The 25,653-nt window shown below is 39.2% G+C and overlaps 1 protein-coding gene across 1 annotated transcript in view; it reads right to left on the bottom strand.

The window, feature by feature from the left end:
- The window catches only part of DCHS2 (dachsous cadherin-related 2), a 346,741-nt gene that overhangs the window by 132,006 nt on the left and 189,082 nt on the right, over positions 1-25,653 (bottom strand). The window contains exons 4-9 of the mRNA XM_052655032.1: positions 21,040-21,276; positions 16,118-17,134; positions 13,780-13,967; positions 10,195-10,294; positions 4,040-4,197; positions 2,120-2,963 (exon numbers count right to left, since the gene is read on the bottom strand). Of these exons, the coding sequence (XP_052510992.1) occupies positions 2,120-2,963; positions 4,040-4,197; positions 10,195-10,294; positions 13,780-13,967; positions 16,118-17,134; positions 21,040-21,276 (2,544 nt within the window). The remainder of the gene's footprint in view (positions 1-2,119; positions 2,964-4,039; positions 4,198-10,194; positions 10,295-13,779; positions 13,968-16,117; positions 17,135-21,039; positions 21,277-25,653) is intronic.

Here is a 25,653-nt window from a genome sequence, read left to right as displayed (position 1 = left end):
TGGAGAAGACTCCTGAGAGTTTCTTGGACTGCAAGATCAAACCAGTTAATCCTAATGAAAAGCAACCCTAAGTATTCATTGGAAGGACTGATAGTGAAGCTGAAGCTCCAATACTTTGGCCATCTGTTGCAAAGAGCCAACTCATCAGAAAAGACTCTGATGGTGGGAAGGATTAAGGGCATGAGGAGAAGGGAGTGACAGAAGGCAAGATGGTTGGATGGCGTCACCGACTCAATGAACATGAGTTTGAGCGAACTCCAGAAGACAATGAAGGACAGAGCAGCCTGGCATGCTGCAGTCCATGGGGTCACAAAGAGTGGGACATGGGTTAGCAACTGAATAACAAGGTTCTAACAGTATCCCTCTTTATGTCAGAGGACACTTCACGTGTAAATGTGACCAAAGCACAAAAAGTTATGGTTATATCCTTGAAGAGATCAAGTTTTTGTTAAAAAATTATAGTTTCTTTATACTATTCTCAGTTAACTATCTTTCATATTAATAAAAAATAATAAAGACTTTATAACTAGGACAATAAAATTCACAAATAAAATGTCTATCCAACTGCCACAGAAGTACATAATTCACATAAGCCATGTGTTATAAAAACTTGCATACATATATTTATTACATAATTCCAACTGTCACATTTTTTCTTTTAGAATTGGTACTTGCTTCTCTAACACATGTTTATCCTATAAGAACATTTCTTCAAATAATTAAAGAGGTTTACTGAGTCATATTATATAAAATGGCTTCTCAATAATTGCTTATCATTTTATACTTTACAGACAAAAGCCATTGAAAACCTTACTTTGTCTTAATTAAAAAAAAAATATGAACCTTGTGAGAGGAAAAAATAGCCCGACTCATATGAGTATATTCAGCAATTAGCATTTTTATGATGTTAAAAAGATCTGAAACAGCCACTGCAATTGTTCGAGATTCATGATATCTATATTACTGAGACACAATTCTATTTTTATCCACCCTCTTTAACAACCTGAAATGGACCCTCCTTAGCCATTCTGGAAAGCATTTTAAGCATTGCTGAAACAGATCCTTGGAGACCCTAGCTCTAACAGAAATCAGCAACCAGGTATGGACTCTCTCTCCGTCAGTTGGGCTTTTAGGTAGTATGCATGCAGGCCTCAGAATGGAACCATATGTACAGGATTTAATAAATATTTTGATGAAAATTTCCAACAGTATATAGCCAGACTATAATCATGACTTCCAAATCCTACACATTCAATCTCACTTCCAAATAATGTTCTTATTAACAGTTGGACCAAATGGTATATGTCTGAGATTTTTTCCCATTGTTCATAATGAAATGACTTTATTTTGAGAATGAGATGGTAGTCCATCTCTCTATTTTCTGAAAATCAATCAGGGTGAAGGAATTTCATTCAATTATACATGTGTGTGTGTGTGTGTGTGTGTGTGTTAACTGGTGAGAAAATGTCAGTATTACAAGGTTGACACTTTGTATATATAACTATCCATCAAGCTACATCAAAACTTTTAGAAGACATTATCTGGCAATATGGTGACAGCAAGATAAGAGCAGTGACACTGAGTGTCATTTCTGCAGAGAACTGAAGATTGAATAAATGCTTCTTCCAAAAATAAAATGGTTCAGTTGTGAAAAGTAAAGGTCTTGATGTCCAAATTAATCCAACTATTTAAAAACACATGATTTCCAACTATTTACAAGGGTATGTTTCTATGATCTTAGAGATGCTTTGATACTAAAGTCTTTGATTAACATGGTTGACCACTCATGTTCTACCTTGAATTCTTTTGGTATACCTCCTACCCTGTGAACACACACAATGAGGGCAAAAAAGTTTGCTACTGTAAAATATTCATCCCAGGAAATGTGACCTAGCTACAGAGCAGATCTATATTAACAAACAGGCCAACTACTGTTGGTTTCCTGAATGCAACCTCTATGCCTACCACCTGTATAAGTGAAATGGTAAATCAAGTCAAACTTCCTTAATGCATATGATGATCTTCTTCTTGAGAAGATCATCTGATAACAGAGGAAAATGGAAAGGGTAAATGCAAGCAAGCAATCACAGGCTGTAATCGACAGTGACTTAGACGGTACCTGATGACTCGTCTAGCATAAAGGCCATGTTTTCATTTCCTGAGAGGATGCTAAACGTTACTCTTCCATTCCTTCCTGCGTCTGGATCTTGAGCAGTTATGTGATGTACCAAGGAGCCCACCGCAGCATCCTCTCTGACACGGGCGATGGGGAAGGACGTAAAAGTGGGACTGTGGTCATTCACATCCAGAATCACTACCTTCGCCATCAGTGATCTCAATCGACGGTCCGTCACGTTCACAGCCTGGTCTGATGCAGTTACTGTCAGGACCACAGTTGGAACTCTCTCTCTGTCAAGGGGAGATGTCGTGACCAAAGTGCCAGATGAGGGGTGGATGAGAAATGGATTCATTCCAGGGTGGCTGGCTTCAATGAAGTATTGTATTCTACTGTTCAAAAAACTGCCATCACCATCTTTGGCATTGAAGATGTGCACCAGAGTACCAACAGGGGTGTTCTCTGCTACACTTATCACAATGAACTCCTCCCGGAAAGATGGGGAATGGTCATTCTGATCTTCCACAGCAACACTCAGGAAGACTGTGCTATTCACGGGAGGGTTTCTGCTATGGTCTTTAGTTACCACCCTGAAAAGATAATGAGACATCATTTCATAATCCAGTTCCTTAGAGAGGAACAAGTCTCCTGTTGAGCTGTCCACTTCAAAGTGACCATCCTTGTCATCTTCAGCGATACTAAAATGCAACTTTCCACCATACTGTCTTTGAAGGTGATCAGGTGACTTTCTCAAGCTCATTACTTTTGTAGGCTTCAAGTTTTCTGGTATAACTAAATGTCTAATATTCTGAGAAATGACAGTTCTCCCTTTGGATAGTGGTATCACCTGAAATAAGAATAAAAAGGAGCTGTTAATTTGCGGTATTTTAATAATTTAATCAACACAGGTGCTGCTATTCTTTTGGAAACTAATTCCTTCTATTCATGATATGTATATATACATATTACAAACAAATATGAATATAGTAATTGATGAGAAAATATCTTTTCTTTTATTGCCTAATTCCAGTATGTCTCTGAAAATTAAAAATTGCATAATATCTAGGAGATAAGAAAGTACAGGATTTTCTACTTCCCCGTTTGCTGTAATGGATGCAATGATAGTTTGATAAGGCCACAAATGAGAACCAAGGTAGTTAGTTCCACAAGCTATTCTAAATCCTAGAAACCCTTGTCTCCTTAATGACAACATCTGCATACATTTAAGAATCATGTGTCTGTTCACCTGAAATTAGAGACTTGAGATATTATGATAGAATTTTCTCCCAAACCACACATCCTTAGTCAGTAAAGAATATACTTTGGAAACAGAATACTTGGGGATATATATTCTTGATTAGTATTCATACCTATGTTAATATTACTGATTATCATGTGTTTGAATAAAAATCTTCCTATAGTCATCTTGTTTTTGATGGGTTGGTGTAATTTTTTTTCCTACTATCAAGACTTCCCACAAATCATTGGCTCATTATGACTAAAGGGAAGCCTTAAAATATGGATCTCAAGTGACCTTCTAATTTTTAAAATAGTTACAAAAACTATGTGATTTATTATTGGCCATTTGTTTATAAATGTTTCTTCTGCAAATTTACCAGGTCCTTGAAACTAGGAAAAAAGAAAAGGTATTTTTTGTTCTTCATTTAAAAAGTAGTATAAATACCCACATAGGGATGAAAGAATCTTGTCAGTAACTGTACAAATTTTAAATAAACATTTATTTAAATATAACCATTTCTCAAATAGTAGCAAAGTGACTTAATATATTGTACACATACATCTGCAATGCTCTTTAAAGGGAGTATTCACATTTTTAAAGTATCTTCACTTTATACATTTGTATATAAAGTAAAAAAACCTTTCAGAGCATTTTCTCCCATTTTGTGTGATGTGAGCTATTACCTGAATATTAATAACTGCCTGTCCTTGAAGAGGAGGCACCCCCTGGTCACTGGCAATTACAGTCATCCTGTAAGAAGGTCCATAATCATGTGAAAGTACTCGAGTTGTTCTTATTTCACCACTGTTGGCATCAATCTTGAAGTGATCAGAACTACCTTCTACACATACACACACACACACACACACACACACAAAATTAAGAAATTAATGTTAGTTAATAATGCAGAATACAGAGAGTTAATTAATACAAATATATCTGTGATCATTTGGGAGATTTATTTACCTTAAGTGCTGTGAGAATATGAACATAAGGATAATATGAAAAATATAGACAAGAAATGTAACAGATTATAAAAACTTTATTATGGAAATTTTCACATACTAAAAATTAGACAATGATATAATGAACTTTCACGTGCCTATCACTTAGCTCCAGTATTTATCAACTCATGGGCCACAACATTGAGCAAGCCAATCCTGAGCATATATCCTGACAAAACTATAATTCAAAAAGATACATGTGCTTCTATACTCATAGCAGCACCATTCACAATAGCCAGGATACAGAAACAGCCTAAATGTCCCTAGACAGGAGAACAGGTAAAAAAGATGCAGATTATATGCACAATGGAATATTACTCAGCCATAAAAAGACTGAAGTAATGGCATTTGCAACAGCATGGACGGACCTAGAGATCACCATAAAGTGAAGTAAGTCAGACACAGAAAGACAAACACCATTTGATATCACTGATATGTCGAATCTAAAACATGAACGAATGAGCTGAACTATGAAACAGAAACAGACTCACAGACACAGAGGACAGACTGTGGTAGCTAAGGGGCAGGAAGGCAGGGGCTCGGTGGATCTGGCATTAGCAGATGCAAACCATCATATAAAGAATGGACAAATAGCAAGGACCTACTGTACAGCACAGGGATTTATATTGAATATCCTATAATAAACCATATGGGAAAGGATAAAAAATAATATTTGTTAACTCATGGCTAATATTATTAGACATTCAGATATTTCCCTTCCCTGCGTACTTTAAAAGCAAATCTCAGACATTATATCATTTTTTCTGCATGTTTTTAACACACATCTCTAAAAGATAAGGAAAAATATAATTATAGTATTATATTTTTAAAAATTAGTAATAATTCCTTCATAGTATCAAATTTCTAGTTATTTTTAAAATTTCCAACTGTCTCAAATATTGTTGAGTCAATTCAAATTAGGTTTAACATAAACTCCATATATGCATATCTCTTCAGTCTATCTCTTCCTGTCATTCATTTATTTATTTTTATTTATTTTGCAACTCATCTGCTGAACAATTGACTATGTATCCTGAAGCTTCCCTTGGTCTAGATTTGCCTGTTGCTTCTTTCCAACATGGAGCTTAATACGTTCTTCTGTCCTCTATGTTTTCCTTAAATTGGGAGGTAGATGTATAATCAATCACATTCAGGTTCATTTTAGGCGGAAGACTGCTTCTTAAGTGCTGTGTTGTGTTTTCCTTCAGAGGTACATATCTAATTGTCTCTTTTTGTGATATGGGCAACAGTTGGTACACAGCCTAGATCCATTAATGATTCACGAAATGTTGCAAAGTATAACATTCTGAGCCTAGGATCCCATCTTCATTTATTGGCTGGAATGTATTACTCGAGAGAATTGTCTTATCTGTTTATTGGTAACCCACTGGGGCAGTTCATTATAGGAAAAGTCAGTATAAATGTTTGATAGTAAACTTTTATTTAACAGTATTCAAAATAATGGATTGATTCACTAACATACTTTAGTACTCCAACTATGATCATTAAAGGTTTGTTTAGTTTCTGTTTTAAGAATCATTAAACATACATTTAAACGTATTATAAATGGGTAAATATATTGCCACTATTACCCCTACTGATGTTCACACTGTTTCATCTCTGAACATTCGGTTCAGTTCAGTCGCTCAGTCATGTCCGACTCTTTGCGACCCCATGAATTGCAGCACACCAGGCCTCCTGGCCATCACCAACTCCCGGAGTACACTCAAACTCATGTGCATCGAGTCGGTGATGCCATCCAGGCATCTCATCCTCTGTCATCTCCTTCTCCTCCTGCCCCCAATACCTCCCAGAATCAGGGTCTTTTCCAATGAGTCAACTCTTCGCATGAGGTGGCCAAAGTACTGGAGTTTCAGCTTTAGCATCAGTCCTTCCAATGAACACCCAGGAATGATCTCCTTTAGAATGGACTGGTTGGACCTCCTTGCAGTCCAAGGGACTCTCAAGAGTCTTCTCCAACACCACAGTTCAAAAGCATCAATTCTTCAGTGCTCAGCTTTCTTCACAGTCCAACTCTCATATCCATACATGACCACAGGAAAAACCATAGCCTTGACTAGATGGACCTTTGTTGGCAAAATAATATCTCTGCTTTTGAATATGCTATCTAGGTTGGTCATAACTTTCCTTCCAAGGAGTAAACGTCTTTTAATTTCATGGCTGCAATCACCATCTGCACTGATTTTGGAGCCCCCAAAAATAAATTCTGACACTGTTTCCACTGTTTCTCCATTTATTTCCCATGAAGTGATGGGACCAGATACCATGATCTTTGTTTTCTGAATGTTGAGCTTTAAGCCAACTTTTTCATTCTCCTCTTTCACTTTCATCAAGGGGCTTTTTAGTTCCTCTTCACTTTCTACCATCAGGGTGGTGTCATCTGCATATCTGAGGTTACTGATATTTCTCCGGCAATCTTGACTCCAGCTTGTACTTCTTCCAGCCCAGTGTTTCTCATGATGTACTCTGCATATAAGTTAAATAAGCAGGGTGACAATATACAGCCTTGACGTACTCCTTTTCCTATTTGGAATCGGTCTGTTTTCCAAGTCCAGTTCTAACTGTTGTTTCCTAATCTGCATACAGGTTTCTCAAGAGGCAGGTCGGGTGGTCTGGCATTCCCACCTCCTTCAGAATTTTCCACAGTTTATTGTGATCCACACAGTCAAAGGCTTTGGCATAGTCAATAAAGCAGAAATAGATGTTTTTCTGGAACTCTCTTGCTTTTTCCACGATCCAGCGGATGTTGGCAATTTGATCTCTGGTTCCTCTGCCTTTTCTAAAACCAGCTTGAATATCTGGAAGTTCATGGTTCATAAATTTCTGAAGCCTGGCTTGGAGAATTTTGAGCATTACTTTTCTAGTGTGTGAGTGAGATAAGTGCAATTGTGCAGTACTTTGAGAATTCTTTGGCATTACCTTCCTTTGGTATTGGAATGAAAACTGACCTTTTCCAGTCCTGTGGCCACTGCTGAGTTTTCCAAAATTGCTGGCATATTGAGTGCAGTACTTTCACAGCATCATCTTTCAGGATTTGAAATAGCTCAACTGGAATTCCATCACCTCCACTATCTTTGTTAGGATCTTCTTAAAGGTGGTTCCCAGGGCTTCCCAGGTGGCGCTAGTGGTAAAGAATCCACCTGCCAATGCAGGAGACATAAGACATGGGTTTGACCCCTGGGTTGGGAAGTTCCCCTGGGGAAGGGCATGGCAACCCACTCCAGTATTCTTCCCTGGGGAATCCCATGGAGAGAGGAGCCTAATGGGTTATAGTCCATGAGGTTGCACAGAGTCAGACACAACTGATGTGACTTAGCATGCATGCACAAAGGTGGTTCCTAAGTCTTTGATATGACCTAGTCATCTTTAGCAGCCTCCTGGTATCTGGTTTAACAAAATGTTACAGACTTATCTTGAAGATTTCCTATCTGAGACCTGGAGTCAGTCATTTCTCCAAGGACTCCTGGTTTCTTCCATGGAACACAGTATTAGGAGGTTGTATTCTGCTCATTGCTTCTGGGTCATTCATTCTTTCTAGGCCATCGTCCGTGGACAGAGAATGCACATGCACACACTAAAAGATGTCCCAAGTTCATATTGATATTTCTAATTCAAATTGATTATGGTAGGGTTTTTTTCTAGTTTGTTAAATAGTAGATTTGTATTCTTCGATAAAATCTTAATACTTCAACAATCCAAAAATCTCAAAGTCTGGACCAGTCATGACTCTCTTTCATTCTTTTATTCAGCTGTCAATGAGTCATTATGAACAACAGACACTTTACCAGTTATAGGGGAAATAAAGGCAAATCAAAAAGCACTCCTGCCCTTAAGAAAGTCAGAGTATAGAGCAGGAAATTATGTAACATTTGCTGGTTGTGATATCTATGCTTCGATCCATTTACTTCATTCATATAGGATATAAACAAAGATATGTATATATATATATGTAAACAAAGATATATATGTTCCCATTATATTGATTTTTATCTTGTTATTTTATCTTATATTTTGTAGTTGCTTCTATTTTGCAATTGGATGAAGTTAAAGCAAGGGTATGAATAACATAATAGATAATACCATATTTTTATATTGCTATGTCCCAAGTATCAGATTAAAGACTAATTTTTTTTTTTAAATCAACATTTCAAACTTTCAGAAATATATGATGACCATCCATGGAAACACTTCCAGGTTGGTAAAGTCTCAATATTTCTTCAAATTTTTTAAAGAAATGACAAAATATAAGTACAGCAGAGAACCTGTGTATACCTCCAAATTTCATTCCCCGTTTTCTTCCCTATGGACAGCCTCAGTTCTAAAGTGGAGATGTATCTCTCTAGACCATATATTCATGGACAATTTCTAGGATGGTTGTGTTTCTTTGCAAATAATGGCATCATAGAAGGATTATATTTTAACTTGCATATGTGTGTGTGTATCTGTCTGTCTCTCTGCAGCAGGTTCATTGTCCCTGAACAATGCACTCCGTCCCCTTCCCAAGCATGAACATGGTTTGCATTTTCATTTCTTTCTGCTTTCAGGTCTTTCATCAACATTTTGCAATTTTCTACACAAAGGTCTTGAATATATTTTACTGAAATTTCCCTCCCTATGCTTTTCATCAAGATGATTCTGATTTGGAAGGGAAACATTTAATTTGTGGGTCCTCTTTAAAGAGAATAGGACAATATTCCCATCCCAGAGAAGCCCCAGCAAGTGAAAAACCATGAAGCCTAAACTTTATGATCTTTGAAGCAAGCCAGACCCTACACCCTATGATTTTCTTTGTTATAGTGAATCAAACCTTTGAAATCCTGCTTAGTTTCTAAAATGCTAGTGATTTTTGTATATTGACATTGCTCCCAGAAATATTTTTATGCTATTGATTCCAATGGTTTGCCTGTAGCATATTTGGGGTTTCCATGCAGGCAATTAAATTATCTGCAGGTAAGAGCAATATTGTCTCTTGCTTCCCTATGTTTGTATCAAACATGACACAGCAAAAATGCCTTTTAAAATCGTATAAAGACACAATGTCAATTTAAAGTAATCATTGGATCCAATCACAGGAATGCAATGCCTGTGCATTCTCAAAGAAAAACATAAACATAAGCCTGTCTCAGTAAAATTCCCACATATACATACTTGAGTGCACATATGTGATATTTTGAGTATGATTTACTCTGACCTGAAGAATATTTAATTTTCATAGAGATTCACAGGTGCTTGGTATTTATAATCATATGTCTTTATGGGGAAGAGTTAATCACTTAGTCATGTCTGACTCTTTGCAACCCCATGGACTAGATAGCCCACCAGGTTCCTCAGTCCATGGAATTCTCTAGGGACAAATACTGGAGTGGGCAGCCATTCCCTTCTCCAGGGGATCTTCCCAACTCAGGGATTGAACCTGGATCTCCTGCATTATAGGCAGATTCTTTATCATCTGAGACACCAGGGAAACCCTGTCTTTATATGTCTTTATACTCAATATCATTTTTTTACACGTTAACTATTAATAGTGCTTTCCTCAATAAAAGCTGATTTGCATTTTTAGATTATTGAACATAATTCATTTAAAATGGATGATTGGCTGATTTCTCTTTAGGACATGAAATAAACTGTATGATTTTACATTAAACTTTTAAATTCTTTTTTAAAAAGGTGATTCTAGAAAACAACAAAATTATTTTGTGTGCAATTTGGTGTTATTTTTAGCATTAACTATTTTCTCAGAAGGAGGCAGACGTTTGGTAGACAGCAGAGGAAATGCTGAAAGCTCTTAATCCTATATGAATAGTAAGTTTTACCTGAAGATACCGAATATATAACTTCTGCATTGCTTCCCTCATCGAGATCCTTTGCAAACACAGTTGTAACCAACATATTTACCGGCTGACCTTCCAGAACCTGTCATTAAGACAAATGAATGACAAATTAGTAGGTGGAACTTAAACAAGCAATATCGATGAAACTTGAAAAGAAAGAACACAATGTTCCTGTTAGTTTTAAACTACTTTTAAACCCACATATAATTCAAATGTCTACCATATAAAGGTTATATGAATGTAAATCCATGAAAATAATCCATATTACACATTTAAATGTTTCATTCAATTTGAACAAATTATCTGCAGCATTTAAACTAATTTTGAGAGGAAAAAAAGGAAATAAAATTGACTAAAAACTCTCAGATTTTTGATGCAAGAAGCAACAACTAGAACCAGACATGGAACAATGGACTGGTTCAAAATTGGTAAAGGTGTACATCAAGGCTGGATATTGTCACCCTACTTATTTAACTTAGATGCAGAGTACATCATGTGAAATGCCAGACTGGATGAAGCACAAGCTGGAATTAAGATTGCAGGGAGAAATATCAATAACCTCAGATATGCAAATGACATCACCCTTATAGCAGAAAGTGAAGAGGAACTAAAGAGGCTCTTGATGGAGGTGAAACAGGAGAGCAAAAAAGCTGGCTTAAAACTTAGCATTCAAAAAACTAAGATCATGGCATCCGGTTCTGTCACTTCATGGCAAATAGCTGGGGAAACAATGGAAACAGGGACAGACTTTATTTTCTTGGGCTCCAAAATCACTGCAGATGGTGACTGCAGTCATGAAATTAAAAACGCTTGCTCCTTGAAAGTAAGGCTATGCGCAACCTAGACAGCACATTAAAAAACAGAGACACTACTTTGCCAATAAAGATGCATATAGTCAAAGATATGCTCCAAAATCAGTGCAGATGGTGACTGCAGCCATGAAATTAAAAGACGCTTACTCCTTGGAAGAAAAGTTATGACCAACCTAGATAGTATATTCAAAAGCAGAGATATTACTTTGCCGACTAAGGTCCGTCTAGTCAAGGCTATGGTTTTTCCTGTGGTCATGTATGGACGTGAGAGTTGGACTGTGAAGAAGGCTGAGCACTGAAGAATTGATGCTTTTAAACTGTGGTGTTGGAGAAGACTCTTGAGAGTCCCTTGGACTGCAAGGAGATCCAACCAGTCCATTCTGAAGGAGATCAGCCCTGGGATTTCTTTGGAAGGACTGATGCTAAAGCTGAAACTCCAGTACTTTGGCCACCTCATGCGAAGAGTTGACTCATTAGAAAAGACTTTGATGCTGGGAGGGATTGAGGGCAGGAGGAGAAGGGGACGACAGAGGATGAGATGGCTGGATGGCATCACGGACTCGATGGATGTGAGTCTGAGTGAACTCCGGGAGTTGGTGATGGACAGGGAGGCCTGGTATGCTGCGATTCATGGGGTCTCAGAGTCGGACATGACTGAGCGACTGAACTGAACTGAACTGATGGCTTTTTCAGTAGTCATGTATGGATATGAAAATTGGACCACAAAGAAGGCTGAGAGCTGAAGAACTGATGCTTTTGAACTGTGCTGTTAGAGAAGACTCTTGAGAGTCCCTTGGACTGCAAGGAGGTCAGTCCTGAATATTCATTGGAAGGACTGGTGCTGAAGTCCAATACTTTGGCCACCTGATGTGAAGAGCTGACTTATTAGAAAATACCCTGATATTGGGAAAGATTGAGGGCGGGAGGAGAAGGGGATGACAGAGGACGAGATGGTTGGATGGCATCACTGACTCAGTAGGCATGAGTTTGAGTAAGCTCCGGGAGATGGTGAAGGACAGAGAAGCCTGGCATGCTGCAGTCCATGGGGTCCCTGAGAGTCAGACACAACTGAGTGACTGAACAATAACAAAAAGGATTCTAGCTTCTTATGCATCACCTTCTTAGGGCATTTTTAAAGGTCTGAAACATGCTAAAGATAAACGTAGACTATTATTTCAGGAAAAGTATCTTATTAATTAACAAAAACTTTCCTGGGATACTGAAATACACATGTGGAACTGAACTCCTAGTTTCTGTTCTATTGCCTAATTAAGCTGTGAAATGTCATCCTTGGCACTTCCCTGATGGCTCAGCAGGTAAAGAATCCTCCTACAACACAAGAGATGCAGGAGATGCGGGTTCAGTCCCTGGGTCAGGAAGACCTCCTTGATGGAGGGCATGGCAACCCACTCCAGTATTCTTGCCTGGAAAATCCCATGGACAGAGGAACTGGCGGGCTATGATCCACAGGGTCATAAAGAGTCAGACATGACTTAAACGACTGGGCACACTGTACACATGTCAGGCATAAAATGAAATAATGTAAAATCATAAGGATGGTATCATGATGCTCCATGATGGCAGAGTTTTCTTTAAATATGATTTTGGAAGATGAGTTTAAAGTTATTAACTTCCTCGATACCTTTTTTGTGTTTTTCAACATGCATATCTGAGCTTAATTTGAATGTTCAATTATTTTAGAGCAATAGCTTCCAAACTTTTTATTTATATAACCCATTTATTTTAAAAGAAGTATGAGTACGTTCAAGATACATTTATCAATTATCTACATGAACTAACATGCTAATTTATTATGTACATTATAAAACATACAAAAACATGGAAATGAAAGGTATAAGATCACATAAATATAATTAGAAGCTTTCGCATTTGCCTGCAAAGATCAAATGTTACAATCTTTGGGTGCACGTCAGTCGCAAAGAGTTGGACACGACTCAGCATCTGAGCACACGTGCACCCTTCACTTTAAAGCTACAGATTGTTCTGTCTTCAACTAACTGGCTCAAAGATGTTTTTCAGCTGAGCTCTAAACAAAGAAAGGCATGAATATTACTGGAAAAAAAAACAATCCATGTCTGAGCACTACTGATAATGAAGTACCATTATGTTTGCACACAACAGACACAACCACATTATCATAAAACAACTGAGTGTGTGATCCTAAATAGAACATATAAGCATTTTATTTTTAATTTATTACTTTTTTAATTGGAGGACAATTGTTTTACAGTATTGTGTTGGTTTCTGCCATGAATCAGCTATAGGTATATCTTTTCTTTTTTCTAATAATTATAGGTTTCACATTTAGATCTTTAATCCATTTTGAATTTATTTTTGTATATTACCATATGTGAAATAGATCACCAGTCCAGGTTCGATGCATGAGACAGGGCACTCAGGGCCGGTGCACTTGGATGACCCTGAGGGATGGAATGGGAAGGGAGGTGGGAGGGGGGTTCAGGATGGGGGACACATATACACCCGTGACTGATTCATGTCAATGTATGGCAAAACCACCACTATATTGTGAAGTAATTAACATCTAATTAAAATAAATAAATAAATTTTAAAAATAATTATAGGTTTCTATGACATGTGGACAATTCTAAACCTAAAAATGTATGCATTTCCACACCAAGACTGACTGGGTAAGTTCATGCTTTTTACCACAAGATGGTGCTCAAAACTAGTGACCAAAATTAATACAAAGGCTGCATGGCTACTTTGCACATACCTTGATGTACAGTTCCTTCCCAGCGAGGCACTGTGGGAAATACGGCCTGTTGTCATTGATGTCAGTAACTGAGACGTGCACCAGCATGGTGGCGCTGCGCGGAGGGGAGCCGTGGTCGCTCACCAGGACGGCCACCTGATGGTGCGCGCGCTGCTCGTGATCCAGGGCCACCCAGCTGATCAGCTCCCCTGAGGAGCACAGAGCAGCGTGAGAGAAGACGCCACTTGTACCACAATTCTGGTGTTAAGAACCCCAATCCAGACCAATGCCCAGAAAGGAAAATCAGATGCAAAGCTCTAAGAGCACAACTTCCAACAGCACACTCTTTCGTAATCTAGCTCCACTGCTAAAAGAATTTTCTGAAGTTTCTTCTGTCATCTTCAATTCGTCATTCTTTGTATTTCAAACTATCTACCACGAACCATTTGAACTAAAGAATGTATAGACTTATTTATTACTATCTCACAAAATATATGTATAGTGAGCATAATGACCTCCCAAATAACTTCATGCTTTACAAACCATATTTTGCATAGTCTTGCTCAAAACTCTCTTCTAGGCTATGTCCCTCGTGTTTCATCCCACAGACTCAGGCATAAAATTGTAAATGCCTCTACATACTACCATGGGCCATCTCCCACTGCAGAGTTCCACCAGGAATTAATTTCCTCACTATCTATGAAAATATCAATTTGTGAGAAAGTAATCAGGAAGAAACTATTACCTAACATTGCCATTTCTAAGATTTTTTTTTTTTTTTGCCCTCGTCCTCCAAATGAAATGACCATGTGAAAAATAAAAAGTGAAATCAGGAACAAAAAAATTCATATCTGGATAAGTTGCTGAATTGGTGAAGCTAAAATGCAGTGTTTACATATTCCTTTACTATGTCATTTTTTTAGTGGACACCTGGTCTTCTGAATCTGGGCACTGGACTGACTGTGGGAGAGAGAAGATCATGTGGGGACCAAATGTATATTTTATTTCCAAAAAAATAAATTGCTGAGTGAAACAGAAGACCTAAGAGAACTATTCAGCACTTGGAAGTAAAGAGCAAGCAGGACCATCCTGGCAGCAGTGCAGTTTGTGCCCTGCTGGGGGCGGCCAGCTCAGGAGGGAACCGGATCTGAGATGCAGCTTGCCATCCTAGCAGGCCTTGTGTCCTGGGGTAAAGCGCCATCTGCTGGAGGAAGGGGCACCTTTTCCTAACTCACACAGTGGGCACCTAGAAGGTAATTAGAATTGAATTCAAATTGGGTCCCACTACAGTCCAGTACTGAAACTCCAGTACTTTCGCCAGCTCATGCGAAGACTTGACTCATTGGAAAAGACTCTGATTCTGGGAGGGATTGGGGGCAGGAGAAGAAGGGGACGACAGAGGTTGAGATGGCTGGATGGCATCACTGACTCTATGGATGTTGAGTCTGAATGAACTCCAGGAGTTGGTGATGGACAGGGAGGCCTGGAGTGCTGTGATTCATGGGGTTGCAAAGAGTCAGACACGACTGAGCGACTGAAATGACTGACTGACTGACAGTCCATGGGTCACAGACTGAGCAACTCACACACACACACACATACACACATACATAGAGTGAAGGGCAACATGTACAAGGACCACAGCATGAATGGTGCCTCTTGGAAATGTACAAAGTGGTGACCTTCTCACTTCTTTTTAGCCCCATGACCTTGGGCATGTTATTTGAGCTATGCAGGTCTCAGTTTCTGCAACTATATGGTTGCAGTATAAACACAGTTCATTTGTAGGTAGTTGCAGGAATTAAAGTCCTTGTAAATTTATATAATATAAATTTTAAAATATAATAAAATTTTTATACTTAAGACTTGAAAAAAAAAACCTCAGTGTAAATATTTGCCCATTCCCCATGGTTCCCTGAAAAAAAACTGAGAATGGGGAAATATATCAAATGAGTAATTTTGAAATCTTAATTAATGGATTTTTTAGTTCTTCATCAATGACATTTAAGTTTTATAAAATATTATTTGAAATATTTAAAGACATCTACAAGTGAAAAAATATGGTGGAGGAGACTAGACTTTACACAATAGTTTATCCAGTCCAGTTCTCATTGTAGCTCTAATTCAAAAAGAGAACCATGTATGGAAAGACAATATGTGGATGTGAGGCAAGGAAGCATGGATCATTCTAGGAAAAATTCTTTTCAATTTTGACTTTACTTTAAAATCACAATACTGTCATCAAGTAAAGTATTTACTAAAAACTGCAATTTTATATATTTGCACTAGTATTATAACTTAGATTTGGGTTTTGTCAATTCCAATTTTAAAGCAATAAGTGCAAGCTACAAAATGCTACCTGTATTAGGATTCATCTTGAAGAATTTTCCATCGGACAAAAGGAAATATGACAGCTGTCCATTCTTTCCGGAGTCTCTGTCAATTGCTGTAATTTTGCCTATTACCCCTTGGGGCATAGGACTCTCCTGGACTTTCAAAAACAATACATCATGCAAGAAGGTAGGGGAATTGTCATTCTCATCCAGGACATGAACAATTACTGAAGTGCTCACATTTTGTGACAATTTGTCCTCTGGGATCCAGGCAAACACTCTAAAATTATACATTTGCGTGGATTCATAGTCAAGCTGTCGCCGCAAAAAAATCCAACCTGTGAAAGGATGCACGCCAAACGCAGCGGATTCTGTGCTGGGCTCCAACCGGTACACGAGCTGCGGGGAAGCACCCTGCGGGCCCAGTGGGCGGGCCCGGATGCGCAGGACTGGGGTCATTGGCGAGAGCGACTCACTCACTTCCACTTGATAGACCAAATGCTCAAACGTCAAAGACGGGCTTCGCGCCTGTCGCGCGATGATGACTGTCAGCACCAACAGGGACGCCCGAGAAGGAACGCCGAGGTCCTGGGCCACCAGGGTCAGAGTGCACGCCTGCGCCTGAGCGCCGGGCAGGCTCCGGTTGAGGTACACCACGCCGAGCCCCGCGTCCACCGCAAAGAGGCTCGGGCTCTGGCGCGCAATGGCGTAGCGGACGAGCCCGTTGGGCCCGCTGTCTCTGTCTTCTGCACGGGCGCGGTACAAGGCTGTGCCAGGCAGCGTGCTCTGAGACACTGTAACCTCATCGGAGGCTTTGGGAAACACCGGGGGGTTGTCATTGACATCGATGACGGTTATGTTGACCTCTGTGCTGCTGCAGGCGGGGGAGCTGCCGAGCTGTGCCTGGACAGTGAGCACAACCACCGGCTGCGCTTCGTGATCCAGAGGCTTCTGGGTTTGAATGGTGCCCAGCCATGGGTGAATGGAGAACGTGCCGTCCAGATTTCCAGAGGAGATCCTATAAAAAATTGGCTCTGAGGAATCTGAAAAGAAAAAGAGAAAAAGAAAGGAAATTAAAGGAGAAGGCAATCACTTTAGGCTAAAAGAACGTACCTACTAGAAACACTGAGAAATGGAAGCACTAATGTGTATCACATACATGGAGAATACTGTGCAATGTCTCACGTCTTCCTCGGCTCTCCAACGCCTGTTGTAAGTGGACACATGGTCTCTCAAGTATCAGTAGACAAAAGTACTGTCCCGGGACAGGGAGAAAGCCACGGGTTTCACCATCTTCCTTCCCTCTTCTTGAATTAAGTAAAACAGAAAGATACTCAGAAAATAATGTGGATGCCTATATTTGAGGAAGCAAAGTCAAGTATTTCCTACTCCAAGGGATATTCCCCACCCAGGGGTCTAACCCAGGTCTCTTGTATGGAGGGAGACGCCTGCATTGCAGATGGATTCTTTACCAACCGAGCCACTAGGGAAGCCCCTTCTCTACAATAGCTACTGACAAAAGGCGAATACCATCCCCAAAAGTTAAGGAAAGAAGAGGAGATGGATTAGGTTTAGGGTTAGGGAGCAGGATGGGATTCCCTGGTGCCTCAGATAGTAAAGAATCCATCTACAATGCAGGAGACCTGGGTTCAATCCCTGGGTCGGGAAGATCCCCTAGAGAAGGGAATGGAAACCCACTCCAGTATTCTTACCTGGAGAGTCCCATGAACAGAGCAGCCTGGTGGGCTACCTTCCAAGGGGTCTTAAAGAGTCAGACATGACTGAAGGACTAACACTTTCACTAGGGAGCAGGATAAAATCTTTGAACAAGTAATTCACTTCTAGGAACTTTTCTTGCAGAGAAACCTCTACAAGTCATATAAAGATATTTGCTTGAGTATTATTTGGACTAGCAAAAATAATTGTAAATCATTCAAATTGATAGCAAAAAGAAAATGTTTAAATAAAGCATATTTTATACATATAAGTTGAAATACTAGGCAACTTTTTAAAATGAGATAGAATGATGTCCAGTTTCTTGGAAAAAGGTTTGCAATACACAAACTGGGGAAGTAGGGGGGTGGGGGGAAGGTCATCGTAGAACAGCAAATACAGTTGGATGTGTTTTCATAAAATTTTCTTGAAGTGGGTGTGTCTGTGAAATGAGCAGTGGGTTAAAAGTACCCATTACTTTTGTGATTTAAAAAAGTAGGATAAAAATACTGTTGAAAGAACAAAGAGCAAGCCATAGATTGTATGGTCTCAACTCTTTCACGAAGAAAAGGTAAGATTTATTCAACACTGCATTGTTGTGTCCGACTCTTTGCTACTCCATGGACTGCAGCATACGTGGCTTCCCTGTCCTTCACCATCTCTCGGAATTTGCTCAAACTCACGTCCATCGAGTCAGTGATGTCATACGACCGTCTTATCTTCTGTTGTCCACTTCTCTTGCCTTCAATCTTTCCCAGCGTCAGGGTCTTTTTCAATGAGTCTGCTCTTCGCATCAGGTAACCGTAGTATTGGAAGTGCAGATTCAAATCAGTCCTTCCAATGAATATTCAGGGTTGATTTCCTTTAGGATTAACTGGTTTGATCTCCTTGCAATCCCAGGGACTCTCAAGACCCTTCTCCAGCACCACAATTCAAAAGCACCAATTCTTCGGTGATCAGCCTTCTTTATGGTCTAACTCTCACATCCCTATATGACTACTGGAAAAGCCATAGCTTTGACTATACAGATCTTTGTTGGAAAAGTCATGTCTCTGCTTTCTAATATGCTGTCTAGGGTAGTCCAGAGAAGGCGATGGCACCCCACTCCAGTACTCTTGCCTGGAAAATCCCATGGACAGAGGAGCCTGGTGGGCTGCAGTCCATGGGGTCACGAAGAGTCAGACATGACTGAGAGACTTCACTTTCACTTTTCACTTTCATGCATTGGAGAAGGAAATCGCAACCCACCCCAGTGTTCTTGCCTGGAGAATTCCAGGGATGGGGGAGCCTGGTGGGCTGCCGTCTATGGGGCCGCACAGAGTCAGACATGACTGAAGCGACTTAGCAGCAGTAGCAGCAGCAGGGTTGGGCTGCAGTCACAATCCACAGTGATTTTGGAGCCCAGGAAAATAAAATCTGTCACTGTTTCCATTGTTTCCCCATGTATTTGCCATGATGTGATGGGACCAGATACACCGTGATCTTCGTTTTTTGAATGTTGAGTTTTAAACTAGCTTTTTTACTCTCCTCTTTCAACTTTACAGAGAGCCTCTTTAGTTCCTCTCTGCTTTCTGCCAAGAGTGCTATATCAACTGCATATATGAGCTTATTAAATATCTCCCGGCAATCTTGATCAGCTTGTGCTTTAACCAGCCCCTCATTTCACATGATGTATCTGCATAGAAGTTAAATAAGTGGGGTGACAATATACAGCCTAGAAATAGTCCTTTTCCAATTTTGAACCAGTCCATTGTTCCGTGTTGCTTCTAGACCTGCATACAGATTTCTCAGGAGGCAGGTAAGATGGTCGGTATTCCCATCTGTTTAAGAATTTTCCAGTTTGCTGTGATCCATACAGTCAAGATTTTAGTGTAGTCAATGAAGAAGAAGTAGATGTTTTTCTGGAATTATCTTGCTTTTTCTATGATCCAACCATGTTGGCAATTTGATCACTGATTCCTCTGCCTTTTATAAATCCAGTTTGTACATGTGGAAATTCTCAGTTCATGTACTGTTGAAACCTAGCTTGGAGGATTTTGAGCGTTATCTTGCTAGCATGTGAAATGAGTGAAATTGTGCAGTAGTCTGAACATTCTTTGACAATGCTCTTCTTTAGGATTGGAATGAAAACTGACCTTTTCCAGTTCTGTGGCCACTGCTGAGTTTTTCAAATTTGCTGGCATATTGCGTGCAGCACTTTCACAGCATCATCTTTTAGGATTTGAAATAGCTCGATTGGAATTCCATCACCTCCATTGTCTTTGTTCATAGTGATGCTTCCTAAGGCCCACTTGACTTTGCACTCCAGGATGTCTGGCTCTAGGTTAGTGATCACACCATTGTGGTTATCTGGGTCATTAAGATCTTTTTGTATAGTTGTTCTGTGTATTCTTGCCACCTCTTCTTAATAGCTTCTGCTTCTGTGAGGTCCATACCATTTCTGTCTTTTATTGAGCCCATCTTTGAATGAAAGTTTCCCTTGGTATCCCTAATTTTCTTGAAGAGATCTCTGCTGCTGCTGCTGCTGCTAAGTCGCTTCAGTTGTGTCCGACTCTGTGTGACCCCACAGACGGCAGCCCACCAGGCTCCATAATGTCTAGTCTTTCCCATTTTATTGTTTTCCTCTATTTCTTTGCATTGTTAACTTAGAAAGGTTTTCATATCTTTCTTTGCTGTTCTTTGGACTCTGCATTCAGATGAGTATAGCTTTCCTTTTCTCCTTTGCCTTTCACTTCTCTTCTTTTCATAGATATTTGTAAGGCCTCTTCAGACAACCATTTTTTCTTTTTGCATTTCTTTTTCTTGTGGATGGTATTGATCACTGTCTCCTGTACAGTGTTACAAACCTCCATCCATAGTTAGTTCTTCAGGTACTCTGACTATCAGATCTAATCCATTGAATCTATTTGTCCCTTCCACTGTATAATCGTAAGGTCATACCTGATTTAGGACGTACCTGAATGGCCTAGTTGTTTTCCCTACTATCTTTAATTTAAGTCTGGATTTTGCAATAAGGAGTTCATGATCTGAGCCACAATCGGCTTCTGGTCTTGTTTTTACTTCCCGTATAGAACTTCTCCATATTCAGCTCCAAAGAATATAATCAATCTGATTTAGGTACTGGTGATATCCATTGTGTACAGTTGTTTCTTGTGTTGTTGGAAGAGGGGGTTTGCTATGATCAGAAAATGTTCCAATAATGGATTTCAATGTAGCATAAGACTTAAGTACTTACTCAAGGACTCTTTAGCTTTCACTGTTCCCACAGGACTATCTTCAGGTACATCTTCATAAACAGAGAAAGTGTACCTAGGCCTTTCAAATTCAGCAGGTGCCAGAGTCGTCTGGAGAATGTGTATGGTGACTTCAGCATTAGTGACCGATGTGAGCCCACCACCGTCTCGAGCACAGACCATCAGCAGAAGTGTGGTGGATTCCAAATGACTAAGAGTTGATGTTAAGTAAATAATCCCTGATAGGAGAAAGAGAGAATAAAAAGGCAGATAACATGCAATAAATAGGTATGAGAAACATTACACTGACCTGCTAATGCTACTATGATGGTTGCTACTTGAGCGGGCCACAGTATGCTCAGTAGTCGGTAAAACATTATGCTGCGAGTGTCTGTGAGGGTATTTTTGGGTGTGACTGAGTCGAGCAGATTGGCCTCCCTGCTGTGCACGGGCCTCCAGTCACGTGAAGGTCTGACTAGAACAAAAGGGCTGGTCCTCCCCCAAATAGAGGAGATCCCTCTTGCCTGACTACCTTCAGCTTGGCACAGTGGCTGTTTTCCTTTCCTTTTGAATTGAACCTAGACATCTTGGCTCTTCCTGGGTCTTGAGACTGCCAGCCTTGGCCTCGAGCTGCACCATGGGTTCAGTGGGTCTTGAGTTTATCAACTCACCTGCAGATCTGGGGGCTTGTTAATCTGTTAATCTCCATAATCACAGGCCCAATTCCTTCAGTAAATTCCTTCAATAAATGTATACACACACACACACACATATATATACACACCTTCATATTTATATGTGTCCTATTGGCTCCATTTCTCTGGAGAACCCTAGTACATCCACTTTTCAATCAAAGAACTTGAGAATATTTGCAAGATGATGGTCCAAATTCCACCAAGTAAGAAATATCTCCTAGAGCTTAAACTTTAAGTCATCTTGGAAATATATCAGTTAACCAGGAAAAAATATAAACTGTTGCCTTCATGAGGCCTTACTATCATATCAGCAGGCCGGGATGAGGGACAAGCAGAGTATATCTCATAACCCAGTGTAGTCTAGGCTAATGCCAGATTGTTGGGTGATCACCATCTGCCCAGGCACCAGACCTTAAAGCTGCAGATGAAGCTGAAGTCTTATCTTCTGGGGTATCTGCCTTAGCAAGACCAGAGGGCAGCTCTTTTTCAGGGAACTCCATTCTCTTTGTTAGTGAGAGAATAAAATATTAATGGCTGTGGGTAAGAAAACCTCAAGAAACATTAAAACTGTTAGGTAGGAAGTTAGGCATGAGCAACGAAGGGTTGCCTGGCTGAAAGGAATGCAAGCTTATCTCTAAAACCCATCTCAGACATACCCAAGAGAGCTCGCAGATATGCTACAAAAATAACCACAGAGACATTTCCAACTCCTGCACATACACTCTAGACACACAGTGAATACAAACTTAGCACAGGGGCTTTTCCAAGTAACCTTAGGCAACTAAGGGCCCACTAAGGGTTCACAAATATTCTACAGCTGATTATGACAATAGACTGAATTATGGGAAGATATAAACAACACAGCCTGCTGTTATATAACTTGCAATTGTCAATTGGCTTTGAGAATATGCCCATCTGCATTCCCTTTCATTGACTGGTAGTGGGTACAAGCCCTATTTTGCACAAAGCATAACCCAAAAGAGGAAACGTGAAGTTTAAAAAAGGGGAAGCTAACAGGGAAAAAGAAGACTGCTTTGAGGTCAGCCTGCTCCCATATCTTGGGAATGTCTGTCTAACAAAAGATTTATCTGCTTGAGATGAACTGAGCTATAACTTGTCTGTTGTTTTAAACCCTTTAGACTGCCGTTCCAAATCTTTGCTGCAATGAGGCAAGAATCAAGGAAGAAAAATAAACCGACCTGACAAAAGCATAGGATAATTTAGGCTTATACGCAGAGTGCTTGTCAGAGAAGGTGTAAATGGTTAAGTTGAGGAGAGATCCAGTAATGCTGAGAAAACCAATCATTTATTATTGCCAATACCACCTATCGGCGTGTTAGTGTGGAAACACGAAAATAGGTCGAGCATAACCAGTTTAAGAAATGAAAATATTAGTTGTATTTAACAAAAAAAGAAACACACACATAAAATGTTAGCATTTACATATAAATAAATGTGGCTGAACCATATGGAGTCTATCACAACACAACTGGCTTTAAGCATTAGTTAAATGAAGGCCTGACTACTGTACTGCAATTTTGCCAGTTTATGAGAAGCTGGCAAAAATATCAGAAATGTTTGTTTTCTAGGCATTAAAAAAAACTGACACCCATTTAATTTCTTTCTTTTTTAAAATCAAATCTGCCCTGTTATAACTCCAATTCCTCGTTCCGATGTTCAATTAGAAATTTAGTGAATTTGTCTTATTTCTCCTTGGCAAACACATCATCAATAACCAAAGCTAAACATCTCCTCAGACCTGTGCCAGGCACAGCATCTCCATTTTCTTATCTAACGTGATTGTATGTCATTTCACTTGCAGTTCCTTTCTCCTGAACATTGTCCCAATTGATCTGGGAACACATGGTTCCCGATGCAATCTGACTATAACAAAGAAGAGCAGAAACATTTTTTACTGGAATACTTATAAAATAGTAATGTAACCAACATTATCACACCCACATTGGCAGTCATGTTAAAATTGGGGTTCATACTGATTTGCTGGTCCACCAAAACACTCAATATTTCTGTTATTAATTAGCTTCAAACTTTCTTTCTTAAAAAAGTCTATCCTTGATTAAAAAATAAAACTCAAATAATGCAAAAGTATCTGTTTACAGAAGAAAATGAAAAATCTCTCTAACCCAATTATCCCCTATTCTCTGAATATACAGTCTCCTAGAATTAACTCAATTTTAATTATTGGATATTTAAAGGCTTTTATTTTCCACACAGATGGTGTCATTTCCATTATGGCAATTAAAAGATTAATGCCTGCCTCAAGTAGACCACAAGCTGGTCTACCTGCTTTCAGACTGACTCCTTCCATATTATTTTTCATATTGGTATTAGAATAGTCTTCCTAAAATCCAAATCTTGACTTATCAGTGCTTCTCCCAGTTGTCAGGGAAAGTTTAAGTGCCTTATTGTGATAACCAAGCTGCTCAATTAGCACTTTTCCATCTCTGTGGCTCCGTCTCACCACTCATCGTACAGGACCTCGCTCTTGGCACAGAGAACCATATCTAATTTCCAGAATAGATCTTGTTCTTTTCTATTTGGATTGCGGCGCCCCCTCCCTGGAATAACTTCTTCAGTTTCTCTGGCAATGATTTCTACTCATATTTTAAAGCACAGCTCTAGGTTCCCCTGGCACAGGGAATCTTCTTCTACCTCCCACCCTGCTTCAGAGACCGCTCCTCCAGGACCCCGCAGTGGCCTGAGTACATGTACCCATAACACACGTGCCACATTGTACTTCACTTTTCTTTCATTGGAGGATAGTTTCTCTACAATACTGCATTGGTTTCGGCCATACAACTGTCATAACTATACATTAATATATATCCCTTCCCTCTTGAGCCTCCCTGCCATGCACCCCTATCCCACCACTCTAGGCCATCATGGAGCGCCAGGCTGAGCTCCCTGTGCTATACAGCTGCTTCGCATTAGCTATCTGCTTTATACATGGTAGTGTATATAATTACCTTACACTTTAATTAATGGCATTTGTCTTTCTTATCATTCATTCACTTATTCATTATTTCACTGATTCATTACTTACTTGTGGTTTCAAAATCAAAAGACAACATTTTGAAAATACATCAAAAATAATTTAATATACATAATAATGCAGAGATCTATAACTAAGATGAAAAGATACAAATAAACCAAAAGTTAAGGTGAATAAGGGCAGATAATTCTTATAAAAAAGAATAAAGCATAAATAAATATGATAATGCTCAAACTCATTAAAAATAACAGAAATACAAAATTAGAAACAACTACCTCCTATTTTCACCTCTGACGTTGGCTAAAACTTTTAGGTAATATTTTGCCAGATTAACAAAGGATGTGGTATCAACATACACTTTCCAAAAGACACTTGGGCAATATTTATCTAACAGTAAATTGTTCTTATTCAAAACTTAGAAATCTACCCTGTACTTACATAAGGGCTCTGAAATAGGAAGTCCTTTGCAATATTGCAAATGGCTTTAATATCCCTCAAGAAAATAATAAATGTTTAAGTCTATTGTAGTATATTAATACAATATAGTAAGAATATTCCATAGCACCCAAAGTTAATAAAGGAAAGATACATGTTTTCATTTAAGAAGGTTTGACATGCTACTGGTGTTGCTTAGTTGCTTGGTCATGTCCAGCTCTTTCATGCCCCATGAACTGTAGCCCACCAGGCTCCTCTGTCCATGGCAGTTTCCAGGCAAGAATACTGGAGTGGGTTGCCATTTCCTTCTCCATTACATGTATATTTTATATAAAAAATGAGTTGTAAAAATGAATCTATATATAATTCAGTATGTTTAAAAAAATTAGTAGTCAAACATTTAAACAATGTATAAATAAACAGTGTATTTCTACTGTAAAAAATTCAGGAAGTATTAAATGTTAGATTACAGA

Source organism: Budorcas taxicolor, chromosome 17 (genome assembly GCF_023091745.1).
Source record: "Budorcas taxicolor isolate Tak-1 chromosome 17, Takin1.1, whole genome shotgun sequence".
Classification (NCBI taxonomy): Eukaryota; Metazoa; Chordata; class Mammalia; order Artiodactyla; family Bovidae; genus Budorcas; species Budorcas taxicolor.
This window is presented reverse-complemented; position numbering and strand designations above follow the sequence as displayed.